The 20030-nt window shown below is 50.0% G+C and overlaps 1 protein-coding gene across 1 annotated transcript in view; it reads right to left on the bottom strand.

The window, feature by feature from the left end:
* LOC144170557 (sodium-coupled monocarboxylate transporter 1-like) overlaps positions 1–20030 on the bottom strand; it is a 91883-nt gene that overhangs the window by 44468 nt on the left and 27385 nt on the right. Inside the window, exons 2-6 of the mRNA XM_077700426.1 lie at positions 3958–4023; positions 3824–3875; positions 3588–3655; positions 2770–2927; positions 2531–2671 (exon numbers count right to left, since the gene is read on the bottom strand). Of these exons, the coding sequence (XP_077556552.1) occupies positions 2531–2671; positions 2770–2927; positions 3588–3655; positions 3824–3875; positions 3958–4023 (485 nt within the window). The remainder of the gene's footprint in view (positions 1–2530; positions 2672–2769; positions 2928–3587; positions 3656–3823; positions 3876–3957; positions 4024–20030) is intronic.

The following is a 20030-nucleotide window of genomic DNA, read 5'->3' on the forward strand; positions in this document are numbered from 1 at the left end:
TCGTGTCACGCTGTTTGTTGTACTGCAGCTAAGCAACAACACGTCCATATACGCGTATAGTTGTGGGAACAGGGCAGTTTATACGTGGTCATTTCAAATGGGTGAGGTTATAGCCTTGTGGAGTTTTACTCCAAGTACTAGGAGGGCGTAATGTTAGGAGTGAAGAGGTCTTGGGAGTGTCCTGCCAGCCACGTTTGTGCGAGAGAAGCCGTCTCTGCAGCAGGAGAGGCTGATACCAAATGCGTTCATGAGTTACATTCCTAATGCCATCTGTACAACGTTAATTCCCTCCGCTATTGCCCTCATTAACTTAATCGAGCCCACGGTGTAAGATACACTTTTAGGTGTGGGCACAGCAGCCCAAAAATCTGTCAAATAGAGTTGGTGGCGCCGTGGCGTGACGCGTAGACTTTTGATTGAAAGGACATCTGGTGGCACAACTCCTAACTTATCTTCGCAGCATCATAGTCTTCAAGTGGCTTAACCAACGACTGTCCGAAGCAAGGTGTTTCGCGGGAACCAGCGGCATGCGCGTAAAACAACCTTGTTTGTATGAGCTCACATGGGGAGATCACACAACGCGACTTTAACGCGTAATGCATTGCTTTGTTTAAACAGCTGTGAGAGTTGCGGCGTCCTAATTAAACGTGCGCGCAGCTCCTCTGAACACTAGACACCGCCAGTGACTTTAACAACATCGATTCGTCTCCTCTGCTTCGTGAGTGAACTTACCCCAGTTGTACAACGTCCTTTACGACGAAGAAACATCAACGTACTCGCCGCTAGTTTCATCCATTTCAGAAACTGGGCTACTTTCCTTGTATGTTGGGGTGTTGTTCCTGCAGTGGACGCTTCCTTTTTGCTGCTGCTTGTACATAGTAGCTGGGGGGTTGTAGCCAACGGTAAAATTGACAGCACTGCGTCGTTTGCGGGCACGCACGTCTTCGGCATACAGTAGTACTTTCCCTCCAAATTCCGAAAACTTTCCTTTCGTGCAACCTCGCTTTCAGAGAAATTCTGACTGCAAGTAGCATCATTTTCTGCTGGGGATGCCTGCACAGCACGCACTCGTTCGTTTATCGCGGGGAACGTTAAATAATGTCCCGTTCGTACGTACTCAATAAGGCATTTGCGCACTCATAAGGCATTTGCACCCCATTTTTTCGTTGTGCAAGCATAAAATCTCACTTGTGTGAGTGCTCAACGGCTACCGCGGCACACATTACCTTCGGTTTGGTGTTTTATACCTTTTTTTATTGTTACTGACTCAAAACACATGCGCAGAACGCGTTGAAACACTTTGGCAAGCGCACGGCTTTCTTCAAATTATCGTCTGTACCACCGGCCGGCGGAACCGGCCAAGCCGCGGCGAGCAGACATCGAGCAGACGACCGGTTACGGTAGCTGCTGGAGAGGCCCGACATGGAGCCAAAAAGATCCGAACACCTCCGAGTGGCCGGTGCTCGGGCAGCATCTTTTCTCTGCCGTCAACGGAATCAGCGGCATCAGTTTGGCCACTTTATTAAGACAACAAGTGCTCGTTTATTTTGCAAGCTGTGTCCTCACGTAATAGTATATCTTACACCGTGATCCAGTCCTACTAGCGGCATTCTGGACTCTATCAACAGAGCATTCGTCATTATATAATCCAGTTACAGGGAATGCTTTGTAGCTCTGGCCATTAATGACAGCTGCTACCTTGAGTAAGGCAGCCTCTTCCAAACTTTAAAAACAAAGGATCTTGCCGTGTTAAAAAGGTGGCAATCTCAAAATAACCGCAGGTGTATTGGAAGCGCGTCTACCAAACCGTACGTTTTACTGTCCACGTGTTTAAAGGGGACTAACTCTATAGCAATACCAGACAGATAGGATATCAACGCCATGATGCAGACTAAAAAGTTGACTGACTGCGGTGTTTAACGCGCCGACGTTGCACAGGCTATGAGGCGCGCCGTAGTGAAGGGCTCCGGATTAAGTTTGACCACCTGGGATCTTTAACGTGCGCCGAAATCTCGATCTCGAACACACGGGCGTTTTCGCTTCTCGCCTCAGTCAGAAAAGCGGCCGCCGCGGCCGGGAATCCAACAAGGGCAAGGCTAACAACTTAACAGAATGTACAAGTTACACACAATTCGTCATTTCTGACACGATAGATTGCTTGAACTCGAATACGTGCAGATCGTGTAAAGTACCAAAGCAGATAACTGGGCGAGTTGGTTTAGATTCATGTTTACTAGGCGCAAAAAGACACCGACGAAAATACGGAGGTAACCACAAACAGGGCGCCCTGTTTTTGCTTGCCTCCGTCTTTCCGTCTGTCTTTTCGCGCCTGGTGAACATGATCACTTAAAGTAACATGTTATATATACGCAGGCCTGTAAAAATTGGTTCTTGATTGGCCCACTTCGATTCAAAACGAAGGATATGGGCAATTTTGTATAAAGCCAAGCAAGAAAGGTGCAGCGGCGTTCTAGTGCGTAGTACAGTTAAGTTGAAGTTGTGTAATGGCGGACACACCAAGGAGCCGTACCTTTGGGCTTCCTTGAGGTTTCTTGATGCCAAGAATCTTTGCACAATCATTTGATCAACTCCTCCTCGATAGACATACATCGTTGACAGGCCGATCAAGCAGGCCCAGACGTTTTCGTCTTTTGTGAAGTCCCAGCTGTTTCTGAGAACGTGAAGTGATGCATACTTGTAAAACTCATGCCTTGCGCCAGAAAAATGTGCTCTTCAAAAAACTAATAAAGCATATGAATCATAGCTTACTCAAACATGAATGTCTTCAGTGGGAAGTCACTAAGGGGACGTAGTTTTACGTCCTTAAAGTGGGCATCGTAAGCGATTTTGATCATAATTGTTGCGGGAGCGAGCAAGACAATTACCGCCTGCGCGCAGTCAGTCCATACAACACCCCGCAGCCCGCCCTGAAATAAAAACACCATTGAAATTAGTTGAATTTACTAAGCAGATTTTTTAAATATATGAAATAGGGGCTGCAGGTGAAATCACGGCACAAAATACAGAGTACTGTCTATGTAGAGTACTTTTTTACGTTTGATAAGGTTCCGCGCCAAGGACACATATTTTCCGCACGTGCAGGTTAGAAAGAACTCGCTAGTGGAATATTATATTCACCAAACACTATCACTATTTCTTGTAAGCGAGCCGTATTTTTCGAACGAACAGCTCCTATTTCTTCTAAGGAAGCGTTCTCTAAAACGCCTACTTCGCTGTATCAAACATTTACTGGGCGGTACGAAACATTTGGTGAATTGAAGATACCATTTTCGCGCAGTACAGAGCTGTTTCACGAAGCCAATTGATGGGAAAGGGTATTGAAAATCATCACTTGTTAATATTTAGCCAGGTTTGTCACTGCGCAAAGTAACAGTGTGGGTATTATTTGACCTTCTGTATCTGTTTTCAGCTTTTTTAGAACACGCATAAAACGACCCAAAGCCATTTTCTTACTTCGTTGCATAAAAATTTAAACTTTTGCTCCTGGGTGCACTGTCCAAGTAGTATGATGTGGATATCTTATTATTCGCTGACAGGGAACTACATGTTAAAATTTAATATCTTACCAAGGCAGTATAAACGCAGCCAGCGAAGCCGATTACCAAACTGCACCAGTTGGCGGACACTCCAAAAACTGAAAATATTGACATTCACAATATCAGCGTTACTTCATCTGCACCGCCAACTTTTTATGTCAGATGCAAAAATATTATCCTGCACTGAGAGCCACCACTAAAGCGGAGAGTTCTCTTTTTCGTTTGTAATGATAGAAAAGCTATAAATAGATAATCAGTGCACTTACTTGTTGCAATGGAAGCAGCAGCTGGAAAGATCGCCACGGCTCCCATAGTTTGCTGCAAAATATCGAAAGGCCGTGCAACACTCGACGCTCCATTAACAAAACAGTAGTTTTCAAAGAGTGTCAATGCCACTTACGCTTAAGAAGAAGTAGAGAGCGCATGCTGTAAGTCCAACTTTGTCCCCGTACCGCATCCGCAAGTACTGAAAAAAATATATAATTCACACTTGCGCCCCATTTGCTAATCAAGTGGCGTTTCAAGAAATATCATCCTCATTACAAATATATAGCAGGGATTTTTAGGTCTACATCATTTCTTATGCATTTCAGCCGTGATTCGCACATAAGTCATGGTATGAGCACTTCGTCATCAGTCGACGCCTTGGCTACCATCCCGCTTTTCACGGGAAGCCGACCACACGCGAGCCATGGCCATGGATAAAGTGCTTCTGAAAAATATTGCATAGAAACAACTCGTAAACCTACGCCCTAATTTTTTACATTTCTACACTAAGATTATGACTATTTTTTTATTCTCTATGTTAAGGTGTTAAAGTTGTTGCCTACAGGAAACGATCGAGCTAATTCTCCTTGTTACGGCATTCACGTTTATGACTGTAGGAAACGATCGAGCTGGGAATCTCGATCTGCTGGGTGTCTTATTGGTTGTGTTTTAAATACCGGCTTATATTTGGGGTCTGGACCTTTATGGCAACAGTGGTTAACTTCCTGAAGATTCCACTGGTCAAACATAAATTAGTTTTCTTGTTTTGCTTTAGCCTTTTTTTCAGATGTGTAACTCAGCGTCCGAAGACAGTAAGTTTCTCGCTTTCAAAGCTGGGCATGTCCCAAGTTCACCAAGTGTCCAAGCACATTTTTAACGTTATTTCACAAATGTTGTCTAAAATTAGCTGGTGTAGTGCATTCACTGGAACCTAACAAGTGTTTCGTGGATCGAGCTGCTTCGAATGAAACGCCTTCATTTTAGCTGTTTTAAAGCAAAGCTTTCTACCGCTACCAGGCAACGGTTCTTATCGGGGCGTGCGGCATAACAAACTCCCAATGCGGCGGAGGCGGCGGGAGGCGGGGGGGGGGGGGGGGGGGAGGGGGGGGTACACTTACGGAGCACACTGTAGATGGCGCGGCGAATTTACCCAGCGTTCCCCGCGCGGAAATGCCTGCTCGCTGGCGGCGGCGTCAGCGGTATGGCTTTGTCGTCTGCTTTAGCGACGGTTGCTTTCGGCCTGTTTTGGCGCCGCTTTGCGTCCATTGCGCGCTGCCTTCGTACGCCTTGATTAACTTGTTCGACAGCACCTCCAGGGTAACCCGCACCCGATGGAATTAAGTGGTCGTACGGCCCACATACGTTAAGAATTGGTTTGCAGGGCGAGAAAACAAAATGTACAAACCACATACAGACATCTGGCTGCTAGAGAAACTACCTTTTGCGCACTGCTTGCCACGAATGGGACTCCGTTTTCTAAATTGGTGAATACCAATTCGGTTGTGTTTTAAGAGGTATTACAAAAGGCGAAAGGAGCAACTCGTTCTGATAAAGAGCGATTATAAGAGTTCCCTCAGCTTTCTCGCAGCAATTCTCAAACTTACTAAACTGACTAGTTTAAATCGGCATAAATGGGAATCACTAAGCGTATATGCGCAATTGTTTCGGTTTATGCGCTTGTATCGCGTGGCGGTGTAGCCCCAAGCTAGCAGATCAGGATGGCTAGGTTCCGCTGTTTCACCCTTCGAAAGACGCTCCTCTCTGTTTTCTTTCTCACGACTCATGGCCGGGCTATAGCGGCGGCGTCCGCCGCTCTAGCCCGGCCGTGGCCGACGCTGCTGCTGTGTTCGGGACGCCGCCCCTGCGAATTCTAGGTGACGGCAGGCAAAATCTCTGGTTTCACTCTTTGTAGAGTCACGTGTGTGAATTCAAGTGTCGTCGCATGGGCAGTTGCTGTGGCTGGCATTTAAATCTTTGCTTTCCGACCACCTTCACAGCGTGGATTGGAGGCAATTTTTTTATCGCGAATTCTGTTTACTGTTCTCGTCCGCCCCTCCCCCCGTCCGCCCCTCCCCCCCCCCCCCCCCCTTCCCTGCACTCCCACCCATACTCCGCTGACATCACAGAGGCAGAAGTGAGAGCGGCCCTTCAACATCTCACAAAAAGCACTGCACCGGGAGCGGACGGCATCCAATATAAGTTACTTCGCAACTTGGACGACCGCACCATAACCCAGTTGACGGCTTACTACAACGATGCGTGGCGCAAGCGCACTCTACCACAGGAATGGAAGCACGCGGACATCATCCTGATTCCCAAACCGGGAAAACCTCTTTCATTTGGCAACCTCCACCCCATCTCACTTATTTCGTGTCTGGGCAAGTTTCTCGAACATATAATTCTTGCTAGGCTGCAACCACATCTCGAAGCCACCCACTTTTTCCCCGACACAATGTTCGGTTTTCGTTCCCACCTGGCCACACAGGATGTGCTCCTCCAACTCTAGCCCGACATCCTGGATCATCCCAACAGAGCCCAAACACGCGCCGTCCTGACACTCGACCTAAAAGGTGCGTTTGATACCGCGCACACGACCTCATTCTTGACAATCTGGCATCATCAAATTGTGGAGAACGCACATACAATTATGAGAGAGCCTTTCTGGCTGATAGGACAGCCACCATAGGGTTAGGTGAGCACCGCTCACCACCCTTCCAACTGACTGGAAGAGGAACGCCCCAGGGCTCAGTTCTATCCCAGATACTCTTCAATGTGGCCATGGGTAAGCTGCTTCCTCTACTCAACGCAATTCCGGAGCGTCGCCACGCGCTGTACGCGGACGATGTGACCATGTGAGCAACACGCGGATCGGACGGCCAAATACAGGACGCCCTGCAAGAGGCAGCAGATGTAGTTCTGAACTAGGCCTCTCTGCGGGGCCTGTCTTGCGCAGCGGAGAAGTCCGGTCTTCTTGTGCTGCCTCCCCGCATGCGACCAGTAACCAAGCAAGAAATATCCGTTTACCTTACCAGTAATTCGATCCCGTGCGTCACCCGAGTCCCAGTCCTAGGACTCCATCTACAGTCTAACGGCCGCGCTACGCACGCAGTTCACCTCCTCAAAACCCAAATCACGCAAATCACGCACATGATCCGTCGCATCTCCAACAGACGCGCCGGCCTCAAGGAAGCAGACACCCTCCGCATAGTTCATTCCTTACTCATCAGCCGCCTTGCCTACCACGTCCCCTTCCACAATTTGCTGCGCTCCGAACTCCAGCGCCCCAACACTGCCTTACGGACGAGAATCAAAGCAGCCTGGGACTTCCCCCCTACACTTCTACACAACGTCTCCTTCAATTGGGTGTCCACAACACGATAGAGGAAATTATTGAGGCACAACGAGCTGGTCAGCTTATTCGCCTTAGCACCACCCGCACCGGTCGTCACGTGCTCGCCAGCCTGGGATACCCCGAGCCGTCGTCACCTCTCCCACCAAACCCTGTGGCTCTCGCCCCTGTCCTTCGTGCACGTTTACAAGTTGCCCCGCTCCCCAAGAACATGCACGCGGAAACCAACCAGGGCCGACGCCGCACCCGAGCCGAAGCGCTAGCCCGCCGGTACGGCCAGGACCCACATGTGATTTACACCGACGCCGCCAGTTATCCAGCCAACCCCAACGCTAAAGTGGCAGTGGCCTCTACAGTTGCTGGCAATGCGCAAACAACTTGCTCTGTACGCACCGATTCCATCAGGGTGGCCGAGGAGACAGCCATAGCATTGGCTGTGTCCCACATCACCACCGCCCGACCTGCGGAAGCTGACGACGACGATATCTGGGCAATTATAACAGACTCCCAAGCCGCCTGCCGGGCATATTCTTCGGGAATCCTATCCATCCAAGCAAACAACATTCTTCTACACTCCGATCCATCCAAGCTTCCCTTCATTCGTATCGTCTGGACCCCTGGCCATGCCTCCCTTCCTGGAAATGAGCACGCACACGCGCTCGCCCGATAAATGACCCACCGGGCGTCAGAGGAAGCGGACAGACAGATCCAGGGTGGCTCCAAGACATCAGCTTCCATCATCCCATCCCACGAACCTCTCAACTATACACTCACACTAGCCTACTACCGCACACAAAGAAAAACACTACCTCCACCCCACCACTTCCTATCCCGCGCCGACGCCACGTCATGGCGGCAGCTCCAGACATACACGTTCCCAAACTTACACCACAAACACCTGTTCTACCCCACCCAATACGCTGGCAACTGCCCGGCTTGCCAGAGCCCCACTCCCACCCTCTAGCACTCTGTATGGGAGTGTCCGCCCACCCAATACGCTGGCAACTGCCCGGCTTGCCAGAGCCCCACTCCCACCCTCTACCACTTTGTATGGGAGTGTCTGCGTCCACCAGACGGGCTCACCCCTATTGGCGGTGAGATGTTTGAGTGGCGCCCCCTGGCTCTGACGTCGGCTTAGGGACTCGCGCCGCTGTCGTCTGCTACGCTCTGCTTGTGGGGGGCAGCAGTGCCTGTGCTACAAATCACCCGCTTTGATGTCTTAATGCATTAAAAAGCGGATTTCTAGTAATTCAGTCACCTTTGCCAGCTTCTGACACCTCTGAATAATTTCAAGCTGTATCCCTCCCAAGTTTGAATCACTCGAGGAGAGAGATGACTTTCGTAAGAGCATCGGTTAGAAGATGATAGTGTGTAATTCGTCCTTTCTAGCTTATTCGCGAGGTTCAGCGCTCAGAGCTCTTTGAATAGTATCCGAAATGCGTGGGCTTCCCTGCAGTATTTCTGAGATGCTATTTTGAAGACTCAACAGTCTAATGCTACGTACGAAGTAGCGGGTCGCACAGCAGTATAAAGCCGCTGTCTTCTATTTATTTCGTTTTCGTTGACTTGTATCAGATGAACCTTTTTTTTTCTGTGCCTAACACATTAATATTTCTTCACCGTCACAAACGTCTTAATCGTAGGTTTGGGGATGCTTCGGAGGCTCACAAAGATCGTGTGGATATTTTCTTTAGGCTGTATGGCATACATTCCTTTCACAAATTGGCTTTTGTTATGGCTGCGTGCAAGAAGTTTCGTATCCACAGCATGCGTTGTTTATTCACATGCAAACACAATGAGTAGGTTTGTGCTACGTCACCGCTATCGCGCCCTAGACAACGTTGTCCTGCAGAGTACTCGAAGGTGGCTTCTGTGCTCCGAATTTATATCGTAACCATCGTTATCATAACGAACTGACTCTCAACCCGAACAATTAGGATATGATTCCAATGTTGGAGGCTTGATATACTCGCTAACGAACGCAATAAATAGTATACGTGTATATATTACAAGAATCAGAGCCGATGAATATTTCCAAGCAGCTCTTGATTGTTTTCGAAACATTACAGGCGTAAAGGACAAATTCTGGTCTCGTCTACAAATTCTGAATTGTAGAAAATGCTCTGTGGTCGTAGATTGAGGACCCGGCCCACTAATCTGCTCGATTTTACGGTTAAATAAAGTTGCCTCCCCCTCCTTCTCCTCCTCCTCTTGAGTGCAGTTTTCGTATAACCCGCCGCGGTGGCTCAGTGGCTAAGGCGTTGCGCTGCTGAGCACGAGGTCGCGGGTTCGATCCCCGGCCGCGGCGGCCGCTTTTCTGATGGAGGCGAAAAGCAAAACGCCCGTGTGTACGAGATTTCGGCGCACGTTAAAGATCCCCAGGTGGTCAAAATTAATCCGGAGCCCTCCACTACGGCGCGCCTCATCGCCTGCGCTGCGGCGGCGCGTTAAAACCCAACAATCAATCAATCAATCAGTTTTCGTATAAAGCATATCTGAATATTTGGAAGATATGGCCGTGGGAAATGCACCGAAATATCCCTCCAGGTCTGAACAAACATGGTGTTACTGTACCTTTACCGTAGACATGACTGCTTTTGCTTAATAAACCTCCATACTGGTTAGAAGCCTGGTATAAAACCAGCACGTGCCTGTACACACGGTGGGTTATTTCGAACTCAACCTACCGTTTTTGTAGCCCATAGTGTATGTCGGCATACTTTCAAGCCATGAAAACGTAAGAGATGTGATACAATACTTTCGAGCGTTCGGCAAGCTTTGAAAAACTGTTTTAGCTTACATATGATTGCTGGGTATCGTAATGAGTTCTGCCAAAGCCGACAGCCCCGAAGGCATGGAATTTGTTTTGGTCTTTTATTTTCGCTGTTGTCTGTTACTAGCAGCTGGCTGGTTTCTTTGTACGAAAGATTGCTCCATACAGAAACTGATGCCTAGCTTCGACTCTTGGCGCTCCGCGCAGGACCGCCTTTGCAAGGAATAGGACGACGCCGGCAATGTTTCTTCGGTAGCGGTATCCAAAACTAATACTTTAACTCATGCCTTGAGCTAGTGTATGCAATTTTAAGTCTAATAATATGATAAAAGTGACGCACACGCACAATCTGGTGCAGACAAGCATAAGACGTCAACCGAGCGCAAAGAAATAGCAGGGAGAGCGAGCCCGAGTGAAGCAGACGACAAATGCGAGAATCCCTAAGCCGACGTCACGGAGGAACGCTTCGCAGCGCCGCCCGTATTCGCGCTCACCGCCAATACGCATCCCCACCCTCTCCTCTTGGGAGTCTGCTCTGGCCAGTACTGCCCCGCAAGACCAACAACGGCTGATCGAGCGGGCCCGCCGGATAGCGTCCGCCATTGGTGTCCTGGACTGAGGACCCCACTCATAGAGGCTGCTCTTCGGCTAACAAATATTCAATAAATGTTTACATTACTACCTCCGCGTGATAGACGTCGTGGGCAGCGCGGCGATGAAGGTAGGGAAAATAAAAATGCGCAAGACCCCGGGTGAGCCGCGGAGCCGGGAATGAGAAAGTGAGAAATACTTGTCTTGCTCTAACGTTTTAAGTGGAATGCCTCAGGGGCAGGGGGCTTTGCAAGAAAAAGGAAAAATTCAGCGAATTGCTAATAATATTTCACAATACTTGACGGTAATTTGGCTGTTTGAACATGGATGACAATGCTAACTAGAAGCGATCACTTATCTGTTTTTGCCTCCCGTCTAACCCGGTTTGAGGGCAATACAAAGGCTTCATGCAAATCCTTTGTATTGATAGGAAGTGACAAGGGGGGGGGGGGGGATTGGGACGGTGTCCTGGGGACCGCATAATTGATCCCACTTTTTCTTAACTTACATATCTTCCTAATAAACCTTCAGTTGTTAAACAGCGCTTGTGCCATTCTTACTCTTCATGTCCTGTTTTCGTTTGCGCTGACCATCATGAGCGTGCAGCTTGTTTGTTTTCGGTGCAAGTAATTTTTTAAAAAATTCCCGCGCCTTCCCGCGAGGGGAACACGAGGAAATGCAGAGCATTGGGGGTCGTTAACGCCGCGTAAAGTCGCGTGAGGGTGGGTAGTTGGGTCGTAGTTGCGTTGGTGTTGGTTTGGGGTAGAGAGAGGAGAGTAAAGTCGCGTTAGGGTGGAGCGAGCGTCAACCAAGGAAGGAAGGAGCAACGCAGTGACTGAAGCACGAGCGACCGCTAGCCGCTTTATTTTTGCAGCGCGCGCAGTAGAGGGAGAGCAGTACGGGGAGGGAGAGCGCGCATGCGCAAGCAGCGCGCGCCCTTTCACACCCAACCGCACTGCTGTCACGCACCTGTTACGCCGAGACCGCGACGGAGCGAATGGGCTGACTACGACGCATGCGCGCGCCAGCTGCTGTTGAGAGAGAGGAGGGAAGGAGGAGAGGCGCACCTGCTGCGGACGCGGAGCTGTTGACGCCGTCCGACGCAGGAAGAGGCGAGGCTAAGAAATACTCTGCATTTAAAAAAATGTTTCGAGTGAGCCATAATGGCGGACTTAACTGCGCACACGAGCCGCTGGGCGCAGCAGTGAGTGCGGCAGTAAGCTATGAAAGTGCTTTTTGTTTCCGATATTCGGGTAAAAAAGAGGGAGGAGGTGTTCGCAGAGAAAGGCGAGGGTGAAGGTTTGTCTAGAATTTACAGTATGGGCGAGCTCCTACATGTACTGTTGTGCATCTTTAGACGCGAACAGGCGACAGCGGGGCGGTGTCGTCCCCCGGAAATTTCCACCACCACAGGCGCCTGGCGTCGGAGTTCGCGGAGGCCGATGCTTCCAGCAGTTACGTTTACGCAGGCTCTCCTGCTTCGGCTGCTTTCCGGACTAATGCCGACAGTGCTTACAGTTTTTAAAGAGGATAGTCTTTCTTTGGCTACTTAAACCCAGAAATTTTGGTCTGTCTGTATGTCTGTCTGCCTGTCCATCTGTCTGTCTGTGACTCGATTCAGCCACCCGGCCAAAGTAAAATTCACATTGCGCAATAGTCTTATATACTCACAGCCACATGTAAACGTCTAAGCCCGCTTTATATGTTCATACTTGTCAACTTTGTTGAACAAGAGAAGACATTACGCAAATACAAGACAGTAAATTAGTACACAAGGGATATTTACAGTGTTCCTTTATTAAAAAAATTCATGGATGCTCGTTTTTTTTAATAGAAAATGATATTCTACATCTACTGCAGAAACCCGCCGCCTCCTGGCGGCATAAGAAAAATCATGCGGCAACAGCAACGAAAGGTTCCACTAGCTAGGTTCCACGTTCTGCTTGGAACGCACGTGGAGCACGGCCACGCGGCTCTGTAAACCTTCTAGTCGGCCGCCTCCATTCACGCGCGTCTCCGCCGTACTGCAGCGCTGGCATCGAGGAACCCGGCCTGTGCAGTGGAACGCGGTAAATTCAAATCGCCTTGCGAAATCTTTAGTGTGTTTACCTTGGAATGAGCGCGACGGTACAGGAACAGCATGAGAGGTGAGCAGGAAAGCAAAGGGGGGCAATTCCTGAGCAAATGTCTACAAAGAATATCGTCTTTTGACGACATTTGCAACGAAAGGAGCAGATACGCGGCCAATTTTTTCTCTCTCATCTGGGAATGGAGGTAGGAATGGAGGGAGGGGCTCACAATTTATTGTGTATGACTGCGTACTGCAGTGACCTGCAGACATCAGTCGACCATCGACGGAGTCCCGGGCAAAGGCGTCCGTGTGTCTAGACAGGGGGACAGTATTGCAAAGGAGTTGTGGGGCATATGGCGGGGACATACAGCGCCAGCCCGTATGCGAATACAAGCGCTGTTTAGAATGTGCGTCCGTGTCGCCGATGGCGCTAAAAGGAAAACAAAAGAAGTAAAGGGTGGGGAGAAAGCAGGCCCGGGCATGTGGGCGCCGCGGAGGTACCGAATGGAACCGAACCGAAATGGAACCGAACCTAAATGGAACCGAACTTCGGACATAATTGCAGTGCGCGTCGGTCATAAACGTACCGTTCTTGTAATCAGTTAATCCATTTAAAAATACTGCTTTATTGTTAAATTCGAGGTTTTCATTTATCTAGATGACCGGTGTAGCAGCTCACATGGGTTGTGTAGATATTTGGTCTACAAAAGATGCGCCACGTCCTGTCACGTCCTATCCCGCTGGTCATCCATAGATTTTATTTTTATGTACAGTAATCCATCGTTATAACAAAGTCAGCGGGACAGCGAAAAATTTTGTTATAAGCGGTTATTTTGATATAAGCGACCACTCGATAAAAGCTAAGGCATTTGAGCATAACCTGCGCCACAGCAGCTAGGAATCAAAACACAACTTATTCACTGAAGCAAAACATTATTCAGGTGCAAACAAAACAGTGAACTTTGGCTATATCAAGGTGTTGCAGGGCGCGAGCAAAGCGTGCTCCAAGTTGGCTAAATATTGCATGACGATGAGGTCCCCGCACATGAAAGTGGCAGTGGAAGTGGCCACTTTTATAGGGGGCGTGCGGGCGTCACCAAATGCTACGGCAGTGTCGCGCTGGAAAGCGCCGCAAACGCCGTGGCTCGAGTCTGAGGTTTAACCGATTAACGGCTCATTGTGGGTACACAGTGCAATCATGAAAATTGACCGGTTTTGCACTAGGGGCTTTGCATGATCACTGGGCAATTTCTTCCCGAGGTGTGCAGCCGTGAAGTTTGCAACACAAGAGTTTTTTGGCGCCCGGTTGTCGACGACACTGCAAATTCTACGGCTCCAGTGTGTCGGTCTTCGCGCACCGTCGCGTCCTCGCCATTGACCAATGCATAGGAACAAGCTTCAATGGCCCTACCACGCACTTGGACTGATTGTATAAAGTCAGATGGGGCGAATCGAGCTTCACCGGCTCGAGAAGGTTGCCGGGGAAACACTAGCTTGCCTTGACGCGCCATGTTGACAGCCTGCCTCGCCGCTGGGTCGCCACCGCTCGGCGCACCCTCCGCTCGCCACTTCGCTCTAAGCGGGTCAAGCTCTTCGTGAGCTTCGATTAATGCGGTCTAAAATACATGCGTTTGGGTTGGGACCAGAAGAAATTACGAATAAAGCGATATTTCGAGTAAAGCGATTTCGCTATAAGGAGGGATTACTGTACTTTGTTGGAGTAGATTCTGTTGGAGTGGATTCTGATTTTTACAAGTACAGACGAGCCTACATATAACGGCCCCACTTAAAACGACCTTTCGCTTATAACGAACAAAACCCGCTTGACCGTCAAAATATACGTTATTTCAATGGCATAAAATCCCCCGTACAACGAATGTGTTTGAGCCCTGCCGATCGGTTACAGCGAACACCCGGCGCCGCGATGTGGGTTGAAATGACGGCCTCTGCCCATCTCTGCCGGCGCAGGTCGCTTTTCCGAACCTCCTCGCAGGCAAACCGGGCAAATCAGGATTTTCCCGACTTCTGACCAAACAATGGCTGGCTACATCGGTTCAAGGTGCGGCATGGCGTTGTTTTTAAGTAGATTGTCGGCGAGGCGGCGTCCGCACCGCAAGTGGCCAAGATGTTGCAGCGTGGCTTTAGAAAACGAAGAAGTTACAGTGGAACCCCGCTGGTACGTCCCCCGGACGTACCAGCGGGGTTGTACGTACCAGTACGGGCTGGTACGTCCCCCGGACGTACCAGCCCGCTTCTTACGACGGATAGCCGCGCTCCCGGCAAGCTTCCCATAGAAATAATGCATTAAAAACCCCGATGCTATGACGCTCGGGTAGACGCGGTCCGCTTCATACGACGGATACCTGCCGCGGAGAAGCCGGCGTTTTTCCCATATCTTACACCGCTTCGCCGCCTCATCCCGACCTTTATTCTTAACGCCCGTTTGACGCTGCTTGATGTGCAAAGGTCCGCATGCAGGTGAGTCCACTTGCTGAAAAGGCGCAAGCAAGTAGGCGGGTACTTGTGAGCCGAAGTTAACCTTCCACGGCCCCACGCGGCAGCACTACGCTAACGCGCCAACCGCGAGAAGTCATAGTTCAGGGTACAGGTGGCTGGTGAACGGTGAATTTGAAGTTCTCTTCGAGCCGCCGACGTATGGGAAAAGACTACGACGCAACCCCACGGCGATGACTGAACACCCGCTTTCCTCGCCTGCTCGATCCAAGTTTCTTCCTTTCATGAGGCTCTGTCCCTTCTTCCTGCTCTTTGCTTATCAGTGTATTTCAAAGCGGCATTGTCACTCCATTTCTTCCTTTGCTAGGATGCCTACAATCACGCGCGTCCGCCGCAATGGTGGAGGCACGTATACGTTGGCACCGGCATTTTGGGTCACGTTCTAGCCGCCGCAGCCAGTTTGTGTAGCAAGACCGCGCTATAATTTTTGTCGCAACATAGTTTACTCGTGACGTTTGACCCATCTTATCTATTTCGCATCGCTGGGTCTGGTGGGAAACGAAAACACCTATGTGTTGAGCAATTTGTCTGAATAGCGACGGCACGGAACCGTTTAAAGGGTGTCTTTACCCTGTACAGGGTTTCCTTTTTTTTTCATGTCCGCCTCGTACTAACGTTCGTTTCGCTTAGCCTTGGCAGTTTCACACTCCTTTTCTCGATATCAATTTGCTGGACAACCTCGGCCTTATCTCGGGCGCGCAAGGCGTGGGGTGCGCAAGGCGCAAGGCTATAAATAGCGCCGGATGGCACGGGTGTCGCTTAGCGCGCGGCGCTTAGTTGGCGGGCTAGTTCGGGCGCCGTGGAGGGGAGGAGAAAACAACATAGGCTTTTCTTTTTTTTTGTAAACTTGGGATTTCAGATAAAGGTTCGCAAATTACGCGAGAACGCGCTAAATATAGTGCTTTAACTGAGTTCTTAGCCTACCTATCGCGTGAGACCGTTGTCAAGGCCGATATTTACACGCACCCCGGTCGTACGACACCCCGGTAATACGACGCTTTCTCGTGGTCCCTTGAAAGTCGTACTATCGGGGTTCCACTGCATTTAAAGCTATGCGGAGCGCGACGTCTATAACGCTGGTGAAACTGCGTTATTTTACCAGTTGTTGCCGGATGAAACGCGCGCTATGAAAGGCGACACATGCACTGGAGGGAAGTATAGCAAAGTACGCGTCACAGCACTTCTGGGCACTAACATGGATGGCAGCGACCGGCGCATGCCCTTCGTCTACGGAAAATCGAAGAAGCCGCGTTTCTTTAGGAGCTATGTGCCCGTGCGCTACAGGCAGAACGCTCAGGTTTTGGATGACGCTCGATTTATTCGCGGAGTCGTTGTGCTGCTGAGGACGAGGTCGCGGGTTCGATTCCCGGCCGCGGCGGCCGCTTTTCTGATGAAGGCGAAGAGCAAAAATGCCCGTGTGTACGAGATTTCGGCGCACGTTAAAGATCTGCAGGTGGTCAAAATTAATCCGGAGCCCTCCACTACGCCGCTCCTCATCGCCTGCGTTGCGTCGGCGCGTTAAACCCTACAATCAATCAATCAATTTATTCGCGGAGTGGCTGAGCGAGTTCGACCATGACACGCAGAGGCAATGCAGGAGCGTACTGCTCGTGATCGATAACTGCTCTGCTCACCACGTGAAACTTCCCTGACGGAAGTGACCCTGCTTTTCCTGCCACCCAATACAACTTCGAAAGTGCAGCCGCTTGATTTGGGAATAATACAAGCCTTTAAGGCATGGTATAGGCACCGCCGTGTAGACCGCTTGCTTGGTCATAGTTGCTGACCGCCCCGCAGCCAACTTGCCGCTTCGAGTTTCGCTGTATTCAGCTGTAGAGGTGGTGAAGGCTGCCTGGTCGGAGGTGACAACCACTTGCGTGCGGGATTGTTTCCGCAAGGCCGGCTTCGTCGACACACAATCTGAAGCCGAGCCTGATGCTTCCGATGGTCAGTCCGGCGGCGATTTGTGGCAGCGAGTGAACGACTGCGACATGGGGAGCCATGTCCTTGGCTGGGACGATTTCGTTTGTGCCGATGAAGATGCTGACACTGCGGAACCGTGCACGGACAAGGGCATCGTTAATGAAGTGCGGTGCAAGAGCGATGCGGAGAAATCGGAAGTGGCTGACGACGAAACTTCTGAGCCAGCGTCTATAAGCGCGCCTGTTGCAATGGGCTACATAGAGGACCTTAAACAACTTGTTCACGCGAAGGTCCTCGGCGAAGAGCACGCGGCTTCTCTAAATAAACTGAGCACCGCCCTCATCAAGTCTGCGCTGCAGAAATAAACAACCATCACGGACTTGTTTGCGAAAAAAATAAAATGTGCTTCGACTTCTGTTTTTTTTTTTTTTTTTTTTACGGCGGTCCATTTACTAAGAACTTCGGGATATAACGAACGGAGGCCGCGTGACGTTCACGTTAGTTATAAGCGGGCTCGACTGTACTAATGAATCGATTTTGTTATGAGCGACATTCATCGCTTTCGCTGTCTGCAGCACAATTATTTTCGGGGATGAAATACGTACTGATTTGGGCTCAAATCTACCTTTTTAATGAATGGGGTCTCACTTTTCCCTAAGTATGCATACGGTTAATATAAGCACATCTCTTGATATCTGCCTTTCAACACGGTAATCTTCCCTGGACTCTTTTACGAAATGAACAAATTCTCGCAAATTTGCCGGAAGCCATTCATCATAACTTTTTTAAAATTGCCTATGCTATTTCGCTCAGGTTCTACCAAACAAAACAAAAACTGAAAATTTTGACAACGGTGGCAAACATAAAAGAAATAACCCAGTTAAGAAGAAAAGGTCAAAAAAGCTGTTGCCATAGGTCAAAATAGCGTGTGAAAATAATCCGATCGCGAAGCGCGCTATCCGCGCCACTAAATTTGCGCTGTCAATTCGTTCCAGACAGCCCTTCAAACAGTTTATTTCAAGGGTAATCGCAGCTGAAAAGGGCACAGAGCGGGGATGTCCAGCAAACGACTGCCACGAAAGGTTAGAAAACGGCAAGCAAGGTGGAGGAAGGCTACCGGAGGGCTTGGCCACGTGGGCTTGGCCTTGAGCGCTTGGCAGACAAGGTGAGGGAGAGGGGCGGCGCCGTCGGTCGCGCCACACGGCGCCGCCTTATCTTTAGCGCCGGCGTCCTCATGAAGACCAGGTGGCTGGCACCCGCCTCCATCCCCCTCAACGGCGCCAGCCTGCCGCAGAGCAAAGCCTCAGCTTGATCATAAGTTACGCCGTCATGCGCAGGCACAGGGCACCGAGCCGCGTTCGTTTCGAAAGTTCATATGAAATAATGGGGAGAATAGGAGTCATCGGACGTACACAGGCACATGGACGCACGCGCACGCCCCCACACAAACACGCACACAGCACACACGAACGCACACTAAAACGCGCGCGCATTCACGCACGTGGGTGCACACACACGAACACACGCCCGCACTCATTCACTCCATCACTCACTCACAAATTACGCTATCCGATTGCCGAGAAAGCGTGCACCAAACAGTGGTCCCAGTACCTCACCGCTAGTCTGTTCGCCATCGGCATGAACACGACGATCTACATACGGCGCACAAAATATGAGGCACACTAGACTGCGAAGTACTTTTTAGCGAATTAGCGCAGCAAACATGATGGGGACTACAGTGTTCGGGCTAACGACAACGCGAAAAACGAAAATAAAGCAGCAGAAGTAATTTCGCCTTCAGAACTATAGTTGACGACCGTGCACAGGCAGAATGAAAAAGTATGATGCGGAAGCCCAGGTCCAATTTCAAGTTGAACAGGCAAATTCACAAGCGTATAGGTAAATGACCGTCGATGACAACATAGCAGCGCGAACGGCGCGTTTTAAAGCAAAGCTTTTTACCTCTACCCCCCAAGGGTTCTTTCGCGACCGTTGGTGTCACCAGAAAACTATAGTGAACAAATAAAAGAATTTACTGGCACCGCAGGGAATCGAACCTGGAACTAATCGACTAACAAAGCCAGAGCCCGTTGTCTTATCGATAAGCTACGAGCCCACGCGAAGACGGGGAAGACAGGTGGTGTACTCACCAAGCACATCTACGGGTTTACCCCCTGCGTTCTCGCTGAATGCCACGTGAAAGCGTCACGCGACCACTCACGCCCGTCTAGCGGCCCTGTGCGCACCTTGCTCATGTGCTAAGAGTTACAAAAATTAAAGGACGCTCACACCAATGCATGGCACCTCACTTCTAGTACGCCAACGTGCTAAAGCCTGTGGCCTCCAGTGTTCACGTAAAAAATCACAGCTCTGTCGTCCGCCCTCACGCCAAATCAAGGAATACCTTCAAATACTCCTTGATGGTCAGTCCATCACTCCAAGCCCCAGCATCAAGATCCTGGGCCTACCTCTCGAGGCTAACACCAAGAGTGACGTCTCCTTGCAGCGCCTCAAAAACAGCATTAATCAAATCATGCACATGATCAGGCGAGTTGCCACCAAGAAGCGAGGCCTAAAGGAATCCGGTACCTTTCGATTAATTGAAGCTTTTGTCCTCTCGAGAGTCACTTACGTCAACCCGCTGTCTTCTTCTCGACAAGGAAGACATAGAGATGCTTTATATAATGATTAGAAAGGCGGTCGAGCAGGCCATTGGTCTTCTCATGAGTGCGTCCACACAGAGGCTGCTTAGCACGGGGCTCCACAACACGGTGGAAGAGCTGATAGAAGGCCATCTTTCTAACAAGAAGGTCCGACTCAGAACTTCGGTGGGTAACCGCATGCTTCACCAGATTGGCTGGGCAGCCCAGAATGTCACCCTGCCCGACGTACTGCCAGACTCTTGGCGACTAAAACTAAAGATGCTCCCTTTGCTTAGAAATATGAACCCCTCACATGACGAGGGTCACCGAAAAGCACGGGCTC

Source organism: Haemaphysalis longicornis, unplaced genomic scaffold (genome assembly GCF_048455015.1).
Source record: "Haemaphysalis longicornis isolate Haplotype H1 unplaced genomic scaffold, Haemaphysalis longicornis Haplotype H1 scaffold_1, whole genome shotgun sequence".
NCBI lineage: Eukaryota > Metazoa > Arthropoda > Arachnida > Ixodida > Ixodidae > Haemaphysalis > Haemaphysalis longicornis.